At 41.3% G+C, this 22,352-nt stretch overlaps 1 protein-coding gene across 1 annotated transcript in view; it reads right to left on the bottom strand.

The window, feature by feature from the left end:
* Nucleotides 1-22,352, bottom strand: part of LOC141110672 (E3 SUMO-protein ligase ZBED1-like) — a gene marked incomplete in the record, with an annotated part of 57,702 nt that overhangs the window by 15,905 nt on the left and 19,445 nt on the right. Inside the window, 1 exon segment of the mRNA XM_073602157.1 lies at nt 18,272-18,534. Coding sequence (XP_073458258.1) covers nt 18,272-18,534 — 263 coding nt within the window.

Genomic DNA, 22,352 nt, shown 5'->3' on the forward strand with positions numbered 1-22,352 from the left:
CATGTAGTAGAAAGGGCATGAAAAAAAACAATGTCCATTTTTAACAGTTTAACAATGCGCATGTTATCATTGCAATTATACAGTTGCATAAATCTTATGTAAAGTAATTTGAATAGTTTGTGAGTTGGGAGGATGGGGGAAAGTGTGTGGCAGGGGGTAGGTTGGGTGAGGGGAAGAGGTGGGAAGGAAGGTGAAAGGTTAGGAGGAAGACAAGACTTAAGTAGTGAGTGTTGCATGGAGAAAACATAATAAGGATGAAAATAAAATAATAATAATAATAATAATAATAATAATATTATTAATAATAATAATAGTTGTCGTAGGGAAATTTGTTTTGGGCTTAGGGAAGCTCTGAAGGCCTATGTCTGTTATTGGAACTATTTTCCATAGTACCGGAATTTTATCATCTAAACCTCATGAAAGGAGAGATTGGTATTCATTTGAGAGAGTAAATAATAACCAAGGTTGCCACAATTCATTAAAGCTGGTACTATTTTCCTTTTTCATCACCAGTATTTTTTCCATTTTGTACATGTATTGGACTCTGTCCAGCCAATCCTTGACCGTCAGGGTGTGAGTGGATTTCCAATGTAAGGTGATTAGAGTTTTTGCTGCTGTTAGTAGATGTCTTGATAAGGACTTCTTGTATTTACTTATTGAAAATGAGTTAATGTGTAGCAGGCAAGCAACTGCATTTAAGATAATCTTGGTATCGGTTATGTGTTTAATCCATTTAGTGATTTTATCCCAGTAGTCAAGGATTTGGGGGGGGGGACACCTCCACCATATATGTATGAACAAACCTGTTTCGTTCCCACAACGCCAGCATGTGTCTAAAGCTGTGTGAAACCATTTTGTAGCCTTTTGCGGTGTCATATACCACTGTGTGAGGATTCTGTAAGAAATTTCTTGATATCTTGAGCCAAGTGAGCATTTGTGCCAGAATACATGCCTTTTCCCATTGTGTGTCACTTATTTTGATGTCTAGGTCTGCCTCCCATTTTTCTTTATGTTTGCTGTTCTCATCTTGTGGTGGGTGGGTTAACCACTTTTACGCTAACGAAGTTGTTTTAGAGACCTGAGATCTCTTGTGACATATCTTCTAGAGGTGTTAACCTTAGGCAATATGAGGCTTTGTGTTTACTATTGATCAAAAAGTCTTTAAGCTGTATATAGAACCAAAAGTCTGGGAATGAATCCCCGAATTCTGTTTTAAGAGTTTCTAGTGGTTTGACTTGGTTTCCGTCAAGGCAATGGATGACTAAGAGTTGCAACTTAGGGATGGTAATGTTTTCTGGTTTAAACCTGGTAGAAAATCTGGGTTATTAGCGATTGGGGTCAATGGGCCTGGGATACAGGCAAGTTTGTACTGCAGGGCAATCTTATGCCAGATGTTTAGTGTATTAGCTACTAGGGGTGTGTTATGTTTCTAGTGGACTAATGCCCTGTACACACGATTGGACATTGATCGGACATTCCGACAACAAAATCCATGGATTTTTTCCGATGGATGTTGGCTCAAACTTGTCTTGCATACACACGGTCGCACAAAGTTGCCGGAAAATCCGATTGTTCTGAACGCGGTGACGTAAAACACGTACGTCGGGACTATAAACGGGGCAGTAGCCAATGGCTTTCGTCTCTTAATTTATTCTGAGTATGCGTACTCAGAATAAATTAAGAGACGAAAGCCATTGGCTACTGCCCCGTTTATAGTCCCGACGTACGTGTTTTACGTCACCGCGTTCAGAACAATCGGATTTTCCGGCAACTTTGTGCGACCGTGTGTATGCAAGACAAGTTTGAGCCAACATCCATCGGAAAAAATCCATGGATTTTTGCGTCGGAATTGTCCACACACGGTCAGAATTTACGCGAACGGATTTTGTTGTCGAAAAATTTTATAGCCTACTCTCAAACTTTGTGTCGGAAATTCCAATGGAAAAATTCCGATGGAGCCCACACACGGTCGGAATTTCCGCAAAGCTCTAATCGCACATATTACGTCAGAAAGTCCGACCGTGTGTACAGGGCATTACAGTGTAAGGACCAAGGGTAGTATAGTATTTGCTGTTTATTGTGTAGAAATTCAAGTTGTACCCAATCTTTGACTTGGCTGTGGCAGTACCAGTCAATTATTCTGGTAATATGGGTGGCATTGTAGTACTTTTTGAAGTCAGGAAGACCAATGCCACCTTTTGCTTTTGGGTAATGTTAGTAGGCGGAAGTTTATCCTCGGTCTTTTGTCGGCCCATAAGAACCTTCTCTGTAATTTCAGTAGTTTGGAGAAAAAGGAATTGGGTACTGGTACAGGTAGTACATTAAAGAGATATAATAGTCTTGGGAGAATTGTCATTTTTAAAATTGAGGCCCTTCCGAACCATCAAAATGATCTGGGAGACCATTTTTGAAGGTCTTTGGTTATTGGGTTTATCAGAGGGGTGAAGTTAGTTGAATAAAGGGATTTAATATTAGCCGTTACTTTGATTCCTAGGTATTTGTGTGTTTTGTTCCCATTTAAAATGATAATTTCCTGTAAGGAGATCCAATTTATCTGGGGGAAGGGGGAGGTTAAGTGCTTCAGATTTATATTGGTTTACTTTATAATTAGATATGTAACCAAATGTTTTGAAAATTCTCAAAAGAATGGGTATAGATATATGGGGTTGTGTAATGAAAAACAAGAGGTCATCTGCATACGCAGCTACTTTATATTCTCTTTTGTGAATTTTGAAACCACTGACTTCAGAAGACAGGTTTATAGTTCTAATAAGGGGTTCAAGCGCCAGGATGAAAAGTAATGGCGATAAAGGGCAGCCTTGTCGTGTGCCGTTGTGTATACTTATTGGGTCAGATAGTATGTTATTTTTGATTTTGACCTGTGGTTTTTGGTAGAGGCTTTTATCCAATTCAGCACATTTCCGCCTAAGCCTATGTGGGTGCAAGTAGCTATCATGTAATCCCAGGAAACTCTATCGAAGGCCTTCTCAGCGTCTGTGGACACCAGAAGGCCCTTGATCTTAGAGCTGCGGGTGTAATGGATGAGATTCAAAGATTTGGTAATGTTGTCCCTTGACTCTCTACCAGGCATGAATCCCACTTGTTCTGGTCCAAGAAGGGGTTTTAATCTATTGGCTAAGATTTTTAATAATTTGATGTCTACATTCAAGAGTGATATTGGTCTGAAGTTTGCAGTCTGTGTGGTCTTTGTCTTGTTTGGGAATTACTGCTATATGTGCCATAAGGAGAGAGTTAGATTCGTTATCATGTTTTGCTAGGTGGTTGAAGGCCTTTAGGAGGCGTTTGGAAAGTAGTTGTGTGTAAGTTTTGTAATATTGGGATGTAAATCCGGCAGGACCTGGACTTTAATTCCTTAATTGCTTCTTGCAATTCTGTATTGTTAATGGGATCATCTAGACCAGGGGTGTCCAAACTACGGCCCTCCAGCTGTTGCAGAACTACAGTTCCCATGAAGCATTGTAAAACTCTGAAATTCACAGACATTACTAGGCATGATGGGAATTGTAGTTCCTGAACAACTGGAGAGCCATAGTTTGGACACCCCTGATCTAGACTGTTTATGTCCTCTGTGTGGAGGGAGGGGATTTTGCTGTTCTTCAGGAAATCCTGGGTTGTTTCCACTCGAGTGTGGTACATGTGCAGGTTTGTGTTGTGGGGGCAAGTCATATAATTTGGAATAAAACTCGTGAAAGAGTTCTGCTATTTTTTCAGGTTTGTGTTCAAGTGTGCCTGCTTTGTTGTGAATAGCGTGACTATGATTAGCAATTGTTGCATCCCTTAAAGCTTTAGCGAGCTGTTTTCTGCTCTTGTCTCATAAAAAACGCTTTTCCGGAAGAAGAGAGATTTTCAGGTTTGCAAATTTATTATTTGCAGTAAAGAGTTCCTGCAGTGAGCAAGTTCGTCTGCTGCTTTAGCTGTAAGGGATTGCTTATGTTGTGTTTAAAGTTTGGCTATTGTATTGGACAATTTAGTGATTTTTGTCCCTTTCCTTTTTCTTTCTTGCCCCCCATTTTATAAGTTCTCCCCTTATTACACTCTTATGTGCTTCCCAATTGTTAAGGGGATTTGTACTGGATTCGATGTTGTGTATGAAGTATGATTTGATAGATTCATGTATGTCGTCATATATACTCTGATCTAGGGCTGCAACTAACGATTATTTTCATAATCGATTAGTTGGCTGATTATTGTTTCGATTTTTCGATTAATCGGTTAATAACCTTAAAAAAAAAGTGTGGTGTATAATTTAGTTAATATGTAAAGTTTAAAAAAAAAGGCAATTTATTCTTAAATATCTCTATGCAGTGGTAAATATAAGTAACCAACTATATGGTTAGGGAGCAAAATATCTAATCCACTCTGAGAATAACAGACAGAAGAGATATACTGTATATGCTATTAGAGGAGATATACTGTATAAACTATTAGAGGAGATATACTGTATAAACTATTAGAGGAGAGATATTCTGTATATACTATTAAAGGGTGCATCTGGTAAATATCATCAGACTCAGAGATCAATTTTTTTTTTTTATTAAAAAAACAAACAATGTCTTCCTTCAAAATAAATTTCATTTTAAAAACGTTCGTTTGATTTTTTTAATCGTTAGTGGGGTCAAATCGACGTTCATTTTCAACCACAGTGACGGGAAAGTTTGGAAATAATAGAAAACTTCTTGGTCAAAGGAGTTTTCAGACATTATATGTGGTTTTCGTTCAGAAATTCATTCATTTTAAAAACAGAATGTTAAAAACAATTGAAAATTTCAAACAACATTCTTTCATTCAGCGAATGTACAAAGATTTTTCGTCTGAATATTCTCGTCTGGAAATTGATCCGTGTGGCCAGCATAAGGCTCGGTACACACCTATGCAGTTTGCTTTTGATCTGTTGCTACAGTGCTTTTTGCTGTGCGTTTTGATGTTTGCGCATGTGATTTTGCTGCGATTTGCGTTTTGGCATTTTTTTTGGCCAACTTGTTGTTGGGCAGATTAAAAAACAAATTGCTGCAAACACGCATTACATGCTTTTCTGCAGCTTTTCCATGGAAGTATATTGAACCAAAAAAGCACAGTTTTTCGTTTTAAAAAAAGTCACTGATCCTTTCCAAATACACGGCGGCTGAAAAAAGCATAGATGTGAACGTGTCCCATAGGAATCCATGTAAATGAAATGTAGTGCGTTTCTGCAAAAAGCACCAAAAAACACACAAGAGTGAACCAGGTCTAAGACGTTTAGTAACATAATGGGGTTAAAAAAACTAAAACTAGCCCTTTTATAGTACAACAAAAAGCAGATAATCACTACTGTAAGGGGTTAATTTTTTTACTGTAGAACTGTGAAAGTTCTATTTACAATAGCGATTATTTGCTCTCTTTGTACTATAAAGGGCTCATTTTCGGTTTTTTTTAACCCCATTATGTTACTGGCCGATTAATCGATTATGAAAATAGTAATCGATTAATTTCATAATCGATTAGTTGTTTCAGCCCTACTCTGATCTGTAAGTAAGGTAGCATTAGGTCTCCAATTAAAGGAGGTTTGTTTGGGTGGGGTTAGTTGTAAAGTAACAGCGGAAGGGGCGTGGTCTGATAAAGTGATCATTCCAATATCCGCTTTTGAAATCCGGAGATAACCAGGTGCAAATTACGCCACCCCTGACCTGTATTACCATCTCCGCGCTATGTTAATAAATGTCAAAACCCTACCAAAGCTGCCACTTAACAAATAAAATGTATATAAACCGAATTCACCAAAGGAAAATTATAGATGAAATAGTGGCGCTTATCCCCAGGTGGGGAGATGCCAAACACTCTTATCCAGCCAGTGAGCTGAATACAGACGTGACTAGAGAAAAAGTGAAAAAACATATATTGCTAAATATCCCAAAAAGTAAAAATTAATATTAAATAAAATAAATTATTCAATAAATTCAATATGAGCTAATATAAATTATAACACTCAGTGAAAGTGATATACAAATATATAAATCCAAGAAAAAATATATAGTGAAAATTGAATACAGTAAATATCTATAAAGTCCAAAAACCAATCAATCGTGGAAAATGAGCGTGAAAATATTTGAAGAAAGTCCAAAAAAATCTGTGAGGGATCAAGGGAATCTGCAATTGATTTCATTTCTTTCCTTAACCACTTGAGCCCCGGACCATTATGCTGCCTAAGGACCAGAGGTCTTTTTCCAATTTGGCACTGCGTCGCTTTAACTGCTAATTGCGCGGTCATGCAATGCTGTACCCAAACGAAATTTATGTCCTTTTCTTCCCACAAATAGAGCGTTCTTTTGATGGTATTTGATCACCTCTGCAGTTTTTATTTTTTGCGCTATAAACGGAAAAAGACCGAAAATTTTGAAAAAAAATGATATTTTCTACTTTTTGTTATAAAAAAAATCCAATAAACTAAATTTTAGTCATACATTTAGGCCAAAATGTATTCGGCCACATGTCTTTGGTAAAAAAAATGTCAATAAGCGTATATTTATTGGTTTGCGCAAAAGTTATAGCGTCTACAAACTAGGGTACATTTTCTGTAATTTACACAGCTTTTAGATTATGACTGCCTATGTCATTTCTTGAGGTGCTAAAATGGCAGGGCAGTACAAAACCCCCCCAAATGACCCCATTTTGGAAAGTAGACACCCCAAGGAAATTGCTGAGAGGCATGTTGAACCCATTGAATATTTATTTTTTTTGTCCCAAGTGATTGAATAATGACAAAAAAAAAAAAAAAATATTTACAAAAAGTTGTCACTAAATGATATATTGCTCACACAGGCCATGGGCCTGTGGAATTGCACCCCAAAATACATTCAGCTGCTTCTCCTGAGTATGGGGATACCACATGTGTGGGACTTTTTAGGAGCCTAGCCGCGTACGGGACCCCGAAAACCAATCACTGCCTTCAGGATTTCTAAGTGTGTAAATTTTTTATTTCACTCTTCACTGCCTATCACAGTTTCGGAGGCCATGGAATGCCCAGGTGGCACAAAACCCCCCCAAATGACCCCATTTTGGAAAGTAGACACCCCAAGCTATTTGCTGAGAGGCATGGTGAGTATTTTGCAGCTCTCATTTGTTTTTGAAAATGAAGAAAGACAAGAAAAAACATTTTTTTTTTTCTTTTTTCAATTTTCAAAACTTTGTGACAAAAAGTGAGGTCTGCAAAATACTCACTATACCTCTCAGCAAATAGCTTGGGGTGTCTACTTTCCAAAATGGGGTCATTTGGGGGGGTTTTGTGCCACCTGGGCTTTCCATGGCCTCCGAAACTGTGATAGGCAGTGAAGAGTGAAATCAAAAATTCACGCCCATAGAAAGCCTGAAGGCGGTGCTTGGTTTTCGGGGTCCTGTACGCGGCTAGGCTCCCAAAAAGTCTCACACATGTGGTATCCCCGTACTCAGGAGAAGCAGCAGAATGTATTTTGGGGTGTAATTTCACATATTCCCATGGCATGTTTGAGCAATATATCGTTTAGTGACAACTTTGTGCAAAAAAAAAAAAAAAAATTTGTCTCTTTCCCGCAACTTGTGTCGTAATATAAAATATTCCATGGACTCGACATGCCTCTCAGCAAATAGCTTGGGGTGTCTACTTTCCAAAATGGGGTCATTTGGGGGGGTTTTGAACTGTCCTGGCATTTTATGCACAACATTTAGAAGCTTATGTCACACATCACCCACTCTTCTAACCACTTGAAGACAAAGCCCTTTCTGACACTCATTGTTTACATGAAAAAGTTATTTTTTTTTGCAAAAAAATTACTTTGAACCCCCAAACATTATATATTTTTTTAAAGCAAATGCCCTACAGATTAAAATGGTGGGTGTTTCATTTTTTTTTTTTCACACAGTATTTGCGCAGCAATTTTTCAAAAACATTTTTTGGGGAAAAAACACACTTTTTTAAATTTTAATGCACTAAAACACACTATATTGCCCAAATGTTTGATGAAATAAAAAAGATGATCTTAGGCCGAGTACATGGATACCAAACATGACATGCTTTAAAATTGCTCACAAACGTGCAGTGGCAACAAAATAAATACGTTTTTAAAAGCCTTTACAGGTTACCACTTTAGATTTACAGAGGAGGTCTACTGCAAAAATTACTGCCCTCGATCTGACCTTCGCGGCGATACCTCACATGCATGGTGCAATTGCTGTTTACGTTTGACGACAGACCGCCGCTTGCGTTCGCCTTAGTGCGAGAGCAGGGGGCGACAGGGGTGCTTTTTTTTTTTTTCTTTATTATTTTTTTGCTTTTTTATCTTATTTTTAAACTGTTCCTTTCATTTTTTTTTTTTTTAATCATTTTTATTGTTATCTCGGGGAATGTAAATATCCCCTATGATAGCAATAGGTAGTGACAGGTACTCTTTTTTGAAAAAATTGGGGTCTATTAGACCCTAGATCTCTCCTCTGCCCTCAAAGCATCTGACGACACCAAGATCGGTGTGATAAAATGCTTCCCCAATTTCCCAATGGCGCTATTTACATCCGGCGAAATCTAAGTCATAAAATGCTCGTAGCTTCCGGTTTCTTAGGCCATAGAGATGTTTGGAGCCACTCTGGTCTCTGATCAGCTCTATGGTCAGCTGGCTGAATCACCGGCTGCATTCTCAGGTTCCCTGTTGAGACAGGAGAGCCAGAGAAAAACACGGAAGACGGTGGGGGGGGGGCATTCCCTCCCACGGCTTGTAAAAGCAGTCTAGAGGCTAATTAGCCGCTAGGATTGCTTTTACATGAAAGCCGACCGCTGGCTGAAAAGAATGATACCAAGATGATACCTAAACCTGCAGGCATCTTTCTGGTATAACCATTCAAAGTCGTGAATGGCGTACCTGAAGACAAAAAAATGGTTAACAATAAAGCATAGTAAACGGTAAAGTATAAAAAATTGCATACCTGAAAAGCAAACATGATAAAACATAATAACAATAAAACATTGCAGAATAGAATACAGTAAAAAAGAGCAGAACAATAGAGAGAGAGAATAGAGAGAGAGAGAACAATAAAACGACAACTATTTTTTTTTATTTTATATATTTTTTTTTACACTTTTTTTGTAACTAACTTTTATAACGGTAACCGGTTCCAGGTTCGGGTCTCTCAAAATGCGATGGCATCTTGGGAGACCCTGTGAAAGTGTGCCTAGTCTGTGCAATGCTGTACCCTACGCTAATACTCAACTAGTGAATGGTAGCGTTCAAATCATTCACCAATGCAAAGACCAGGATTGGCAGGACAGGAGGGACAATAATAGCGGGTGTCACGCCTATATCCACGCTTGCTGCAGACACAACATCTTTTTTGGGGGGGTTCGTTGGGTAGGGGTACTCGGGAGGACATAAAGAAAATGCCTCTCATGCAGCCGACTGCATTTGGTTGGGGATGTGAATGGGGGGAGTACGGGCGCTGCAGAAGCGGTGGGTTCCCAATTAGGATTGGCGAATGCAGCAGGAAGGGCATTATGGCCACGACGGCCCTGTGTTTGTCTTCTTGGTGGCAGCGCGACACTACTTGTGCTTGCCACCTCACCAGCTTGAACTGCACTTATGGGACTCGCCACGTCACCAAGTGTTACTGCAGTGCTGGTTTGACTACGACCGGGGTGTACTAGGCCGCTGGTGCTTGCCAGTTCAATAAAAAGCTACCAAAAAAACTGCTAGCGATCGCAGGGATCAGGACTGACTCTGCGAACGCTGCAGTTATGCGTTAAGTGTTTTGTAAGTGACAGTGATCGATCGATACTGCACTTGGGTGGGTTGGGCCGGGCGGAGGGGCAAAATGCAGGTGCTAGCAGGTATCTGGGCTGATCCCGCTAACACTGCGTTTTTGGGAACCCTAAACTGCTGGGGACGCCAGTATAGATCTGATCGGATCAGATATTGATCCGTTCAGATACTATACCACTAAGGGAGCTGTACGGTGCGTGCGTGGGTGTTAGCGCTACTGGCACTAACCTGACGCTGCCTGGGGCTGGTGCTTGCCAGTTCACCAAAATGCTACCAAAAAAACTGTTAGCGATCGCAGGGATCAGGCCTGACTCTGCGAACGCTGCAGTTATGCATTTAGTGTTTTGTAAGTGTCAGTGATCGATCGATCGATCGATACTGCACTTGGGTGGGGTGGGCTGGGCCGGGCGGAGGGGCAAAACGCAGGTGCTAGCAGGTATCTGGGCTGATCCCGCTAACACTGCGTTTTTGGGAACCCTAAACTGCTGGGGACGCTAGTATAGATCTGATCGGATCAGATATTGATCCGTTCAGATACTATACCACTAAGGGAGCTGTACGGTGCGTGCGTGGGTGTTAGCGCTACTGGCACTAACCTGACGCTGCCTGGGGCTGGTGCTTGCCAGTTCACCAAAATGCTACCAAAAAAACTGTTAGCGATCGCAGGGATCAGGCCTGACTCTGCGAACGCTGCAGTTATGCGTTTAGTGTTTTGTAAGTGACAGTGATCGATCGATACTGCACTTGGGTGGGCTGGGCGGAGGGGCAAAACGCAGGTGCTAGCAGGTATCTGGGCTGATCCCGCTAACACTGCGTTTTTGGGAACCCTAAACTGCTGGGGACGCTAGTATAGATCTGATCGGATCAGATATTGATCCGATCAGATACTATACCACTAAGGGAGGCGTATGCTGCGTGCGTGGGTGTTAGCGGTACTGGCGCTAATCTGACGCTGCCTGGGGCGGGTGCCCTGACACTATAAAAAATAAACAAACTAACCAGCGTCACCCGTAACAGTTATACGGTGATCAGTGGTGAAAGGGTTAACTAGGGGGCAATCAAGGGGTTAAAACATTTATTAGGTAGTATATGGGGGTCCCTGTCGCTATAAAACACTGACGGCGAACCTAAATATTTAGGTCCCTAACTAGCGTCACCAGCGACACTAATACAGCGATCAGAAAAATGATCGCTTAGCGACACTGGTGACGGGGGGTGATCAAGGGGTTAAAACTTTATTAGGGGGGGTTAGGGGGGTATCCTAGACCTACAGGGGGCTAATACTAACTGTCCCAACACTGTAACTGTCACAAACTGACACCAATGCAGTAATCAGAAAAAAAAAAAAAAAAAAAACTGCTGGTGTCAGTTTGTGACGGGGGGGGGTGATTGGGGGGGATCGGGGGGGGGATCGGGGTGTTTTGTGTGCCTGGCATGTTCTACTGTGTGTGTGTGTAGTGTTGTGCACTCACATACCTGTCTTCTCTCCTCGGGCCGGAACGGAAATTACCGAGCCGAGGAGAGATGACATCATTTCCTTTGCTGCTGTTTAGCATACAGCAGTAAAGGAATGAATCGATTGGCCGGCGGCGATCGCGAGGGGGGGGCCACGAACGGATGGCCTCCCCCTCACCTCCGATCGCCGTGGGACAAAAGACGACCGCCTCGGGCACCGGGGGGGGGGGGGGGGTCCGATCGGACCCCCCACCCGCGGAAGGCAAATCACGTACATGTACGTGATTTTGCCTGTCCGTGCCACCTTGCCGACGTACATCGGCGTGAGGCGGTCGTCAAGTGGTTAATAACAACTCGAACAATATTCGGTTGGATCATGTCATTAGTGACACCTCAGTAAATTTTCTGGATGTGACTCTAACTAAGATTAATAATACCATCAGTACAAAGGTCTATTTCAAAATGACAGACCGGAACAGCCATTTATCCATTAGGAGTGGACATCATCCGAATTGGATAAAAAATATACCAAAGGGGCAGATGCTCAGAGTTCAACGAAATTGTTCGGACTTAGACACATATGCCATCCAAGCGAATATTCTGAAAGAAAGGTTCCTGCAAAAGGGGTATAAAGGAGATGCTTTGAATAATATCATCCAGGAGGTAGCTAACATCCCTAGGGAAGAATGTTTGAAAGAGAGAGATTGTATAGTACCAACTAATCAACATCAGCTAGGATTTATCTCGGGTTTACATCACCAGTACAGGGATGTGGAGAGGATCTTTAAGAGACACTGGCACATTCTGTGCAGGGATAGACACCTGGGAGATGTTCTACCGAGTCGCCCTAAATTTATATATAGACGGGTCCCAAATTTTAGCCAAAGGGTAGTGAAAAAAATCTTAAATAGATCAAATGACCAAACTATAAAAATTGATCTACAGGGATTTTATGCATGTAAAAAATGCATTTGTTGCAAAACAGTGAAAGTAATTAAAAGGGGTGTGACTCAAATTACTAATGCGGATAATGAAACGTTCAGGATTAGAGAATTTATAACATGCAAATCCTCTTATGTAGTCTATCTTTTATGGTGCCCGTGCGGGCTATTTTATGTGGGCCGCACGAAGAGATTACTGACAGTGCGAATCACAGAACATTTAGCGAACATCCAAAAGGGTTTCCAATACCACAGTGTGTCTCTCCACTTCAAGGAGAAACACAATCAGGACCCAAGTATTTTACAATCCTGTGGTGTGGATGTAGTTTATCAGTCCTGGAGAGGATCCAATTGGGTTAGGGATCTCTCTCAGAGAGAAACTCGATGGATTTTTCTCCTAAAATGTTTGTTCCCTAGAGGTACGAACATAGAACTGGACCTCAACTGCTTCATCAGTAACAGCTAACTATGTTAAACACATGGGCATAGTTTAAAAGTCAGGGGGACACATAATGGGCACATTATTGGTCCATCCACAATTTTTTCACTATTGTTGAGATATCCACAAAAAATGTTTTCATTATTGTTGAGATATTAGAATGCAGTTTGCACATACATAAATTTACACATTAATTAAATAGTGATATCACAGATTTGCAATGGTCACTTTTCACGAGAGACTATGTCACACATGGGGAAATTGAGAGACGTGTATGAAATAATGTAGGAGTTCATATTTAAATATGATTGCACACTTATAATTTCGTATTATGATTTACTTATGTCTTTTATGCTTACACCTACATGCATGTATGTTTGTATATGCAGATGTCTATATACATGCATGTTTTTTCACTAGAAATCATTATTTATTGTGTAGTTTCCTATCACTATTTTCTTCTTCTTATTTTTTATTTTTTTTATATATAATATTTTTTTTATATATATAATATTTTTTATTAATTTTTTTTTAATTTTATTTATTTATTTATTTTATTTTTTATATATTTTTTATTTTATTTTTATTTATTTTTTATTTTTTTTTTATCCTATTCTTTATTCTATTTTTAATATTTTTCACAAGAATATTTTTCACTATGTATATTCATTATGAATGTGGATATATTGTACTGACTTCTAATGTGGGGTAGAAATGATTCGTTTTAAAGACAATTCAACCTTTGTGAGAAATATCTGGGAAGTAATAACCCCTTGGTATGATGGTTAGCGGTCTAATGTAGAGGGAAGGGATATTGTTAAGCTGATTGCCACGTATGTACCTGTAAAATACCTTTTAAATATTGATTGAAATATATTCAATATAGAACTGTGAATTTAGAATGAAGGGAAGGGCTATAGATTGCACACACGGAGACACAGGAAGTGTGTGAATGCTGAGTGAATTGCACCCGCCCACTCTAATTCTGCTGTGGTTAAATAGTTTGATTGATTCGCCGGTTAGCCAACCCCATGATTAAATCTTTATGATGAAACATGTCGGGGCGTGACTACACGGCGATCTCACAAGAATACTAGAGGAGGGAGTGAAGGGGGACAGAGCGGAGCTCCAGTGAAGGGACGAGTGCTGCGGACGGGTGAGACGAATGTGAGCACACACACCTCCTGGGTCCGCCTGTTGTTATTTCAGTTGCTATTGCTTGCTGTGCTGTGGGAGTTCTCCATTTGCAGTGAAGTGACTTGCCTGTTATTTTATTTTAAATGTGAGTTCATTACAAGTTGTTTTATATGTGATTAAATCTTTTAAATGAGATTACACTATTGGAGCTTCTTTTATTTTTATATCATACTACCAACCTGAGAAAAGCGGTGTTCCTATGGAGCAGTGGAGGTGTATGCTTGCATGTTAACCCCCATGTAAGTGGGTTAGAGGCTCTGTCAGGCCAAACACGAGAGTGAGAGGCCTTAACAGCTGGTGAGTTTGAATTTCAGCAGGGAGTGGATTAACGTCACAGAGGTGTGGTGGATGTTTGAAAACACAGCTGAGCAGTTTTGGAGTCACCCTCAGGCTCGGTTCACACATCGGCGGCACGACTTGCAGGTCGCCTCAGCGAGGCGACCTGCAAACGACTGCCGGGGCGACTTGCGAGACGACTTCTGCATAGAAGTCTATGCAAGTCGCCCCAAGTCGCCCCCAAAGTAATACAGGAACCTTTTTCTAAGTCGGAGCGACTTGCGTCGCTCCGATTAGAACGGTTCCATAGCACAGAACGGGAGGCGACTTGTCAGGCGACTAGGTCGCCTGACAAGTCGCCCCAGTGTGAACCGAGCCTCACTCTCTTTTTTTGAACTTTCTTCTTTTTTTAAACTTTCTTTTTTTGAACTTTCTTCAAATATTTTCACGACTCTTTTTTTGGACTTTCTTCAAATATTTTCACGCTCATTTTCCACGATTGATTGGTTTTTGGACTTTATAGATATTTACCGTGTTCAATTTTCACTATATATTTTTTCTTGGATTTATATATTTGTATATCACTTTCACTGAGTGTTATAATTTATATTAGCTCATATTGAATTTATTGAATAATTTATTTTATTTAATATTAATTTGTACTTTTTGGGATATTTAGCAATATATGTTTTTTCACTTTTTCTCTAGTCACGTCTGTATTCAGCTCACTGGCTGGATAAGAGTGTTTGGCATCTCCCCACCTGGGGATAAGCGCCACTATTTCATCTATAATTTTCCATTGGTGAATTCGGTTTATATACAATTTCAGCTTTGACTAAGTTAATCAGGTCTCTTTGGGACACAAAAATTAGGTCTATTCTTGAATACCTTTTGTGGGGGGGGATGAGAAAAATGTGTAGTCCTTCCCTGTGGGGTGTATGGACCTCCATGAGTCAATTAAGGCTAACAATTGTAGTAAAACTTTAATTCGTTTTAAAATTTTGTATGAGACATGGGAATAACCTGTTGATGTGTCTTGAAGTGGTGACAGAGGAATATTGAAGTCTCCTCCAAGAATGATACAGTCTTCCGCGAACCATTTAAGTTTGTTTATTATTTTGGTGCAAAAAGTTATATGGGCTTTGTTTGGGAAGTACACATCTGCCAAAGTGATAGGGGAGCCTTCCCAATTACCTTCAAGGAAGATGTATCGACCCTCGGGATCTGAGTGGATGTTTGTGTTCAAACGGGAGTTTTTGTTTATGAGAATGGTGACCCCTTTAGTTTTGGCTAGTGGGTTCGTAGCATGGTATGCTTTTGTAAAGAGGTTGTTAGTGAGTTTGGGAATATTTTGGTGTTTAAAGTGTGTTTCTTGTAGGTGAACTATTGATGGGTTTACTTTTAGTTCTCTTAATAGTTTTGTTCTTTTTTCGGGGATGTTGAGGCCGTTTACATTATGTGAAATTAAGGTAGGAAATTTTCCCAAAAAGGAGTATGTCATTTTGAGTTTGGTTTTGAAGGGGGGACGGAGGAAATAATAAGAAAAAAAGAAAAAAAAAAAAAATGTATAAAAAAGAGGGTGGGGAAAGAGAGTAGAGGCAGTGGAGGGGGGTTAGTAAAGTGAGTGGGGGGGTTATTCAGGGGGGAGCAAAGAGGGTAGGAGTGGTACAATAGTACCCTGTGTGAGTCTTAGCTCAGATATACGCCTGTTTAGCACAGAGCCGGTTAATGATGTTATTAATTTAACACCAAAATTGACTCAGGGGGGTAGGTGGGAGGTGCACCCATGGATAGGAGGTGGTGGTCTAGTATTATAGATATTCCTCCGGATACAGGATGTTCCAGGAAGACCTAGGAGTAGGGTTCAAGTAATAATATGTGTGTTTCTTTGACCTTATTGAAAGTAAAACTTATTTGAATTTTATAGGACGGTTGGGTGGATGAGTATCCTGGAACAACTGTTCATTTGTATAAGGGTTTTATAACTAAAACCTTAATATTGTGATGTTGTTGACTTAATAGTGGTGTAAGACCTCCTACTCTCAAGCTCTCTCGTCTCCTCCTCCCATGCTCGTCTCCAGGATTTCTCCAGAGCCTCTCCCATCCTTTGAAACTCACTACCTCCACTGGTCTGGCTATCTCCTACTCTCGTCACCTTCAGGCGATCCCTGAAAACTCATCTCATCATAGGAAAGCCTATCACATCTCCAACTAATCTCCTACCACTTCCATCACCTCATTCCCCACAGTTACAACCTTTTGTACCACCTGTCCCACCCTATTAGATTGTAAGCTCTTCTGAGCAGTGCCCTCTTAATCCTCTTGTATCTTATTGTATTGTAACTGTATTGTCTCCTTTTATTTTGTAAAGCACTGCGTAAACTGTTGGCGCTATATAAATCCTGTATAATAATAATGACAGTGAGACAGGGGACCAGTTAGTTATTAGTCAATCACATGCATGCACATGTATTAACAAGTAAGGTTTTGACAGGAGAAGAGAGCAAAGTGAGCAGAGTCTGCAGTCTTCTGCTGCTCATCAGTTGTCTAATCACAGAATGGAGCAGAGAGGTGACCGAGCTGCATTATATAGTTACAGAAAGTCAGGTAAACAATATGGGTCAGGTGTCCAGCAGAGCTGTGTAAATCTCAGGAGTAAAGCTTGCCACACACTAGTGGATGTTTGAACATTTGTGCAAAAAATTCTCATCAAGTACATCTAATGATACGACGAATGCCGTTGGATGTACTTCAAAAAACGAAAAATACTTAAAAAAATGTTTACATTTAACATTTAAATTTGGGGTGAATGCATTTTCCATCTTGGTTCTTCAAATTTTCTTGTCACTGAGGCTGAAAAACAAACATCAACTTGACCCCAACTTTTGATTAGAAAATTTAATAAAATTTTCTTAAAAGGGAATTCTATTAGTGTATGGCTGGCTTTAATATATAGAAATACCTCCCCTTTAAAAAAAGGTAAAGCAACAGTGTTATTTCAGCTTTCCTTAAAGTGGAACTACACTTCATCTGAGCACGATAAACCAAAAATGCTATTTAATTCATTTATAATAGTCAAAGCAACCCCCCCCCCCCCCATCCCCCCATCCAATGTTGTCTCAATGGCTTATTTTGTTGAGAAATCACTTTGAAAAACACCGCTAGCATTTTTCACCGTGGCCATCTTGACTAAAGGCAGATGATTCATATAGCATTTACTTCCTGAAATCCACCTGCCCTTAGCTCAGGCATGCATCAGGAGGTTTTGTGCTTAGCTGAGAAAGCCCCTCCTTCCCTACTGAAGACTATTGGAATGTATGAAATAGTTTGCCTAGGCATGGGATGGGAACTAGGAAGTACCTAAAGAAATGTAAAAAAAAAAAAAAAAAAAAAAAAAGGTTTAACACAAGTAAATCTGATATACCGTATTTATCGGCGTAAAACATGCGCCGGCGTATAACACACACCCCAATTTAAGGAGGGAAGTTTCAGGGAAAAAAAATAAACCACTTTGAAGCAAAATAATGGTCAGCGAACATCAATGCAGCCTGATTAGCGCCCATCTGCAGCTTCAGTGCAGCCCGATCTGTGCCCACCTGCAGCCTGATCTGTGTCCACCCGCGGTCTAATCAGTGCCCATCTGCAGCCTAATCAGTGCCCATCTGCAGCCTAATCAGTGCCCATCTGCAGCCTAATCAGTGCCCATCTGCAGCATTGCTCATTGTCCATCTGCAGCCTTGCCGTTATATATGCTGCCATCGAGGGATAGGTGGGGATAGGCACTGCCGAAATAGCTCCGGATCTCCTGTGTACTCAGCGTCACGCCCAGTCCCGCCCTTTGGCCCGGATCTTATGATGGACATAACGCCAGTCCAATGCTGGGACATCCAGGGGGCGGGACTGAGTGGGATTGAGCGTGACTGCGAGCCGAGCCGAGTACACAGGAGATCCAGCTCTATTTCGGCAGCGCTCGTCCCCTCTTTCCCCTCGGTGGCAGCATATATCGGCGTATAACACGCACACACGATTTTCCCCCTACTTTAAATGGGGGAAAAGTGCATGTTATACGCCGATAAATACGGTACTTTCCTATCTAGATACTAATGCCAACAGCATGAGGATTAAAAATAGTCAATGCTGATTGAGAGAGTGAAGGTCAGCTTTAAAATCAACAGGAAAGTCCCTACCGCCCAAGAGAAAACAGTGCAGTCACTCCGATCCGCCAAGACATCCCCTTCATAAGGACCAAAGATGCAGCCACGTGGGATGATTGGGATTGTACACCAGACCCCAAATCCTCCCTGTGGTCTCTCCTTTACTACCAATCCCTCTGGCAAGGAGAGAAGAGCACGGGAAGGAACGTTTTCTGGAACTGGTGTGTCTAGGATGAACGTCGGGGCTCCATGCTGTGGACAGGAATCTCTGAAGTACAAGCGACAGTCTTCACAAACTGCAACAAGACAAGAAATAGAGCTTATAGGTATTTTAGATACATCTAATCACTGAGTTATATGAACAAGTACTGAGAGAAGGAGATTGTAGGAAAAACTTTGCACTGGTGCCACAGTGCTAAGTATAATTTAAAGGGACTTTAATTTAAACCCCTACATAAACCCTTGTGAAGTGACTGGTCTGAGGTGGTACACAGAGATGAAACAAATCCTCCTACATAAGTTGTACCTGTTTATCTGCAGTCTTCTCTTCTCTACATCCGTTCAAAGTGCTGAATTTATAAGCTTGTCTGAGATGTCAGGAAAAAAAAAAAAAAAAAAGGGGTGGGGGGGGGGGGGGGGGGGGGGCATAGGTCTGAAATTACACTCTGCAGAGCTCAGTGAGGAGATCCCTGAGAGCTGATTGGAGAGAAGGGACACAGCTCACAGGAACAGACATGAGGCTGTCAATCAGCTGGAGATCCCTCCCACAGTCATTTTATTCTCGGTGTCAGGAAAATTTGTCAGAAGTGATTCATGCTGATAGGGAAACGAAGCAGAAGAAATGACACTTTATGCTCTTAATTGGGAAACACATACCCTATAGAGAGGTATGCTTTGTTCATACTTCATGTAACAAAAAAAAAAAAAAAAAAACACACTACAGTGCATCCGGAAAAGTATTCACAGTGCTTAACCTTTTCCACATTTTGTTATATTACAGCCTAATTCCAAAATGGATTAAATGCGTTATTTTCCTCAAAATTCTACAAACAATACCCCATAATGACAACGTGAAAGCTTGTTTAAAATCTTTGCATATTTATTAAAAATAAAAAACGAGGGGGGGCGTGGCCTGAAGCTGCATGGAGTAGGACGCAGAACACCAGAGCTCCGTCGGCTTTTCGTTTATCCTGTGAAATATCCTGAGACTATGTTAACCTAAAACCTACTCGAGACACCTTTGCTGCCAGAGATCTGTCCCCTCCTCATAAGACCATGGAGACTGTCGCAAAACTGGACAGATTCCACCACAAAGACAAGGAAGGGCAGGGAGAAGATGACGGATCGTCTTCTTCAGAGCTGGAGGCCTCGGCCTCAAAAACCAGTAAGGTCCTTGAGGCAATATCCACCTGCCAGGCAACATTGACCACCAAAATAGAGGAGGTTAAGATAGATATTTCTCTAATCAGACAGGATATGCACAAGCTATGGGATTGAGTTTCAGAGGTTGAACATCGCCTGAGCCATGCGAAGGATGCAATACCTCAACTAAAAGCTTCCTCTGATCAGGCATCCCGCCATATTGCTCAGCTACAGCAGAAGCAAGACGATCTCAAAAACAGGATGCGCCACAACTTTATTAGTCTCCCGGAGGGAGCGGAGGGGGCTAATCCAGACACCTTCCTGGAAGATATTATGAGCAAAACATATGGGCGGGAGGGCTTCTCACAATCATTCATTGTGAGACGTGCCTACCACATGCCAGCTAAACCACCAGCACCAGGTGCGCCAGCACGAGTCTTCATTGCTAAGTTCTTGAAATTACCGGGATCAGGACACGATTCTTCGCCTGTCCCGTGAAAAGAGTAACATAGATTATCACAATACACAGATCTTGGCGTTTCCCGACTTTTCAGGGGAGGTTCAACGTCAATGTAGTCGGTTCACGGAAGTCAAGAAGCGTCTTCGGGTTAAATACCTCAAGTATGCAATGTTGTTTCCAGCCCGACTCCATGTCACCAGAGAGGACCGTGCCCACTTTTTCGAGGAACCAGAAGCAGCTAAGGCCTGGTTAGAATGTTTGGATCCTGCCTGAGGCGTGAATACTATGCAGAGTGGAGCTTGTGCCTCCTCCGAATACATGGGGCACCCATCGCTGACATCCCACTGGTTTTCTTGGTTGGAATTATTATTTGCTGGAACTTTGATGTTTACCTCTACTTGCCCAGTTTCCCAGGATCAGGGCTATTTCCCTATTCTGCTATGCTCAGTGGCCATTATAAACTGAACTAACATTAGAATATAGTCATCATTCATGTTACTTTCCTGTTATGTTTCGCAGCAGCTGATGGTGCTGACCATGCTAACTGCTATGATCAAGTGTTTACAGTGGGTGGGTCGTGTCCTACAAGCTCTAGTGTTCTTCAGAGAGACTTTGTATTCGCCCTACCAGCGATTGACTACCTAGAGGGGAAGGAGAGAGTCGCTCTCTTCCCTAAGGTGTACTGCTCCAGTTGTCATTACGTAAATTCTTGTCCTGCACGATGCTGGAGACTGTTCTTGATACCTCTGGGGGTCGTGTCTCCACATTTTATTTTTATTTTTTCAACAGCCCCCTTCAAATTCCTAACCTGGAATGTCTGTGGTCTACGTGACAAATTAAAGCGCACTGCAATCTTCTAATTTTTCAAAACCCAACAGGCGAATATCATTGTCCTGGTCGAAACACATGTGACGGATCTATGCAGTGTGTGCTCTTAAAAAGCCCTGGATCGGGTGGGCATTTCATGTCACTTACACTACCTATTCTAGGGGTGTGTCTGTTCTTATTGCTAAATCAGTTCCTTTTGAAGTAAGCTTGGTGGAGACCAACCCGCAGGGAAGATATGGTTTTTGCTAGATGGTATTTCTGGTAACCCCTTGTTAATACTGGCCTGCTTGGTATATACCACCACCATACAATGCTAATATTTTGAGCGAGGGCTTTTCATTCATGGCTAAATACCCCTCTGGACCGGCCATCTGGCTGGGCTAGCCCCAGTCTTGATAGACTGGGTCGCGAACCCTGTGCACCACAAGTGGATCAGGCAACCAGGTTTAGCCATATGTTAGTGGATATATCCCTCATAGACACATGGAGGTATTTGTACCCCACACGTAAAGCCTACACATGCTTCTCCTCCTCTCACTCCACTATGTTGAGAATTGACTTTGTTTTTGTATCCCGACAGCTCACTCCTAGGCTACAAGCCGCAGGTTACTGTCCCTGGCTGTTATCGGACCATGCCCCCTATTGGGTTACTATTACACCCTTTACCAAAGCCCCCACATTAAATTGGAGATTAAACCCCTTTTGGCTATCTATACTCCTTTACACAGACATAATAGCTGCGGAGTGCAAATATTTTTTTCAGTCTAATACACATACTTCCACCACACTAGTGGTTTGGGGGACATTTAAAAAACATGCTCGCCTTTTGTTGACGGAACAGGTTTCCAGATTCAAAAAATGATCTGATGCCTCCCATGTTCAGGCAGTTGAACAATTATCTTCTTTGGAGGATCAGTACGCAGATGCACTTTCTAGAACTTATGAACAGATTGCAACTCCAAACAAGAGTAGTGGACCAACTGTGCTATGAAGAAGCTAAGCGTAAATTATTCTTTATTAAGCAAATGATTTTTGAATATGGCGAGCGTCCACGTAAACTGTTGGTCTATTTGGCACATCTGGATGCCTGTCCACCAGTGGTTATTACATTGGGTACATCCACGGGAGGAGTAATTACAGAGCCAGAGCTGATTACCACAATGTTAGCTGACATAGCTAACTTTGCTAGGGCTAAAGCTCCAGGATTGGATGGCCTGCCCATCGAATTCTATGCACACTTCGCGCATGTGCTGGTGCCCAAATTATTGACCCTATACCATGCTATATTTGATGCTAATGTTCTGCCAAAGTCTATGCGTGAAACCCTTATTGTTTTCATTCCAAAACCTAGGAAGAATCCTCTTCAACCCGAATGATAAAGGCCTATCTCTTTGTTACAAACAGATGTAAAAATTTTGGCTAAAATTCTTGCCCTTCGACTCAATAAAGTAATACTGTCCCTAG

Source organism: Aquarana catesbeiana, linkage group LG10 (assembly GCF_042186555.1).
Source record: "Aquarana catesbeiana isolate 2022-GZ linkage group LG10, ASM4218655v1, whole genome shotgun sequence".
In the NCBI taxonomy this organism is placed as follows: Eukaryota; Metazoa; Chordata; class Amphibia; order Anura; family Ranidae; genus Aquarana; species Aquarana catesbeiana.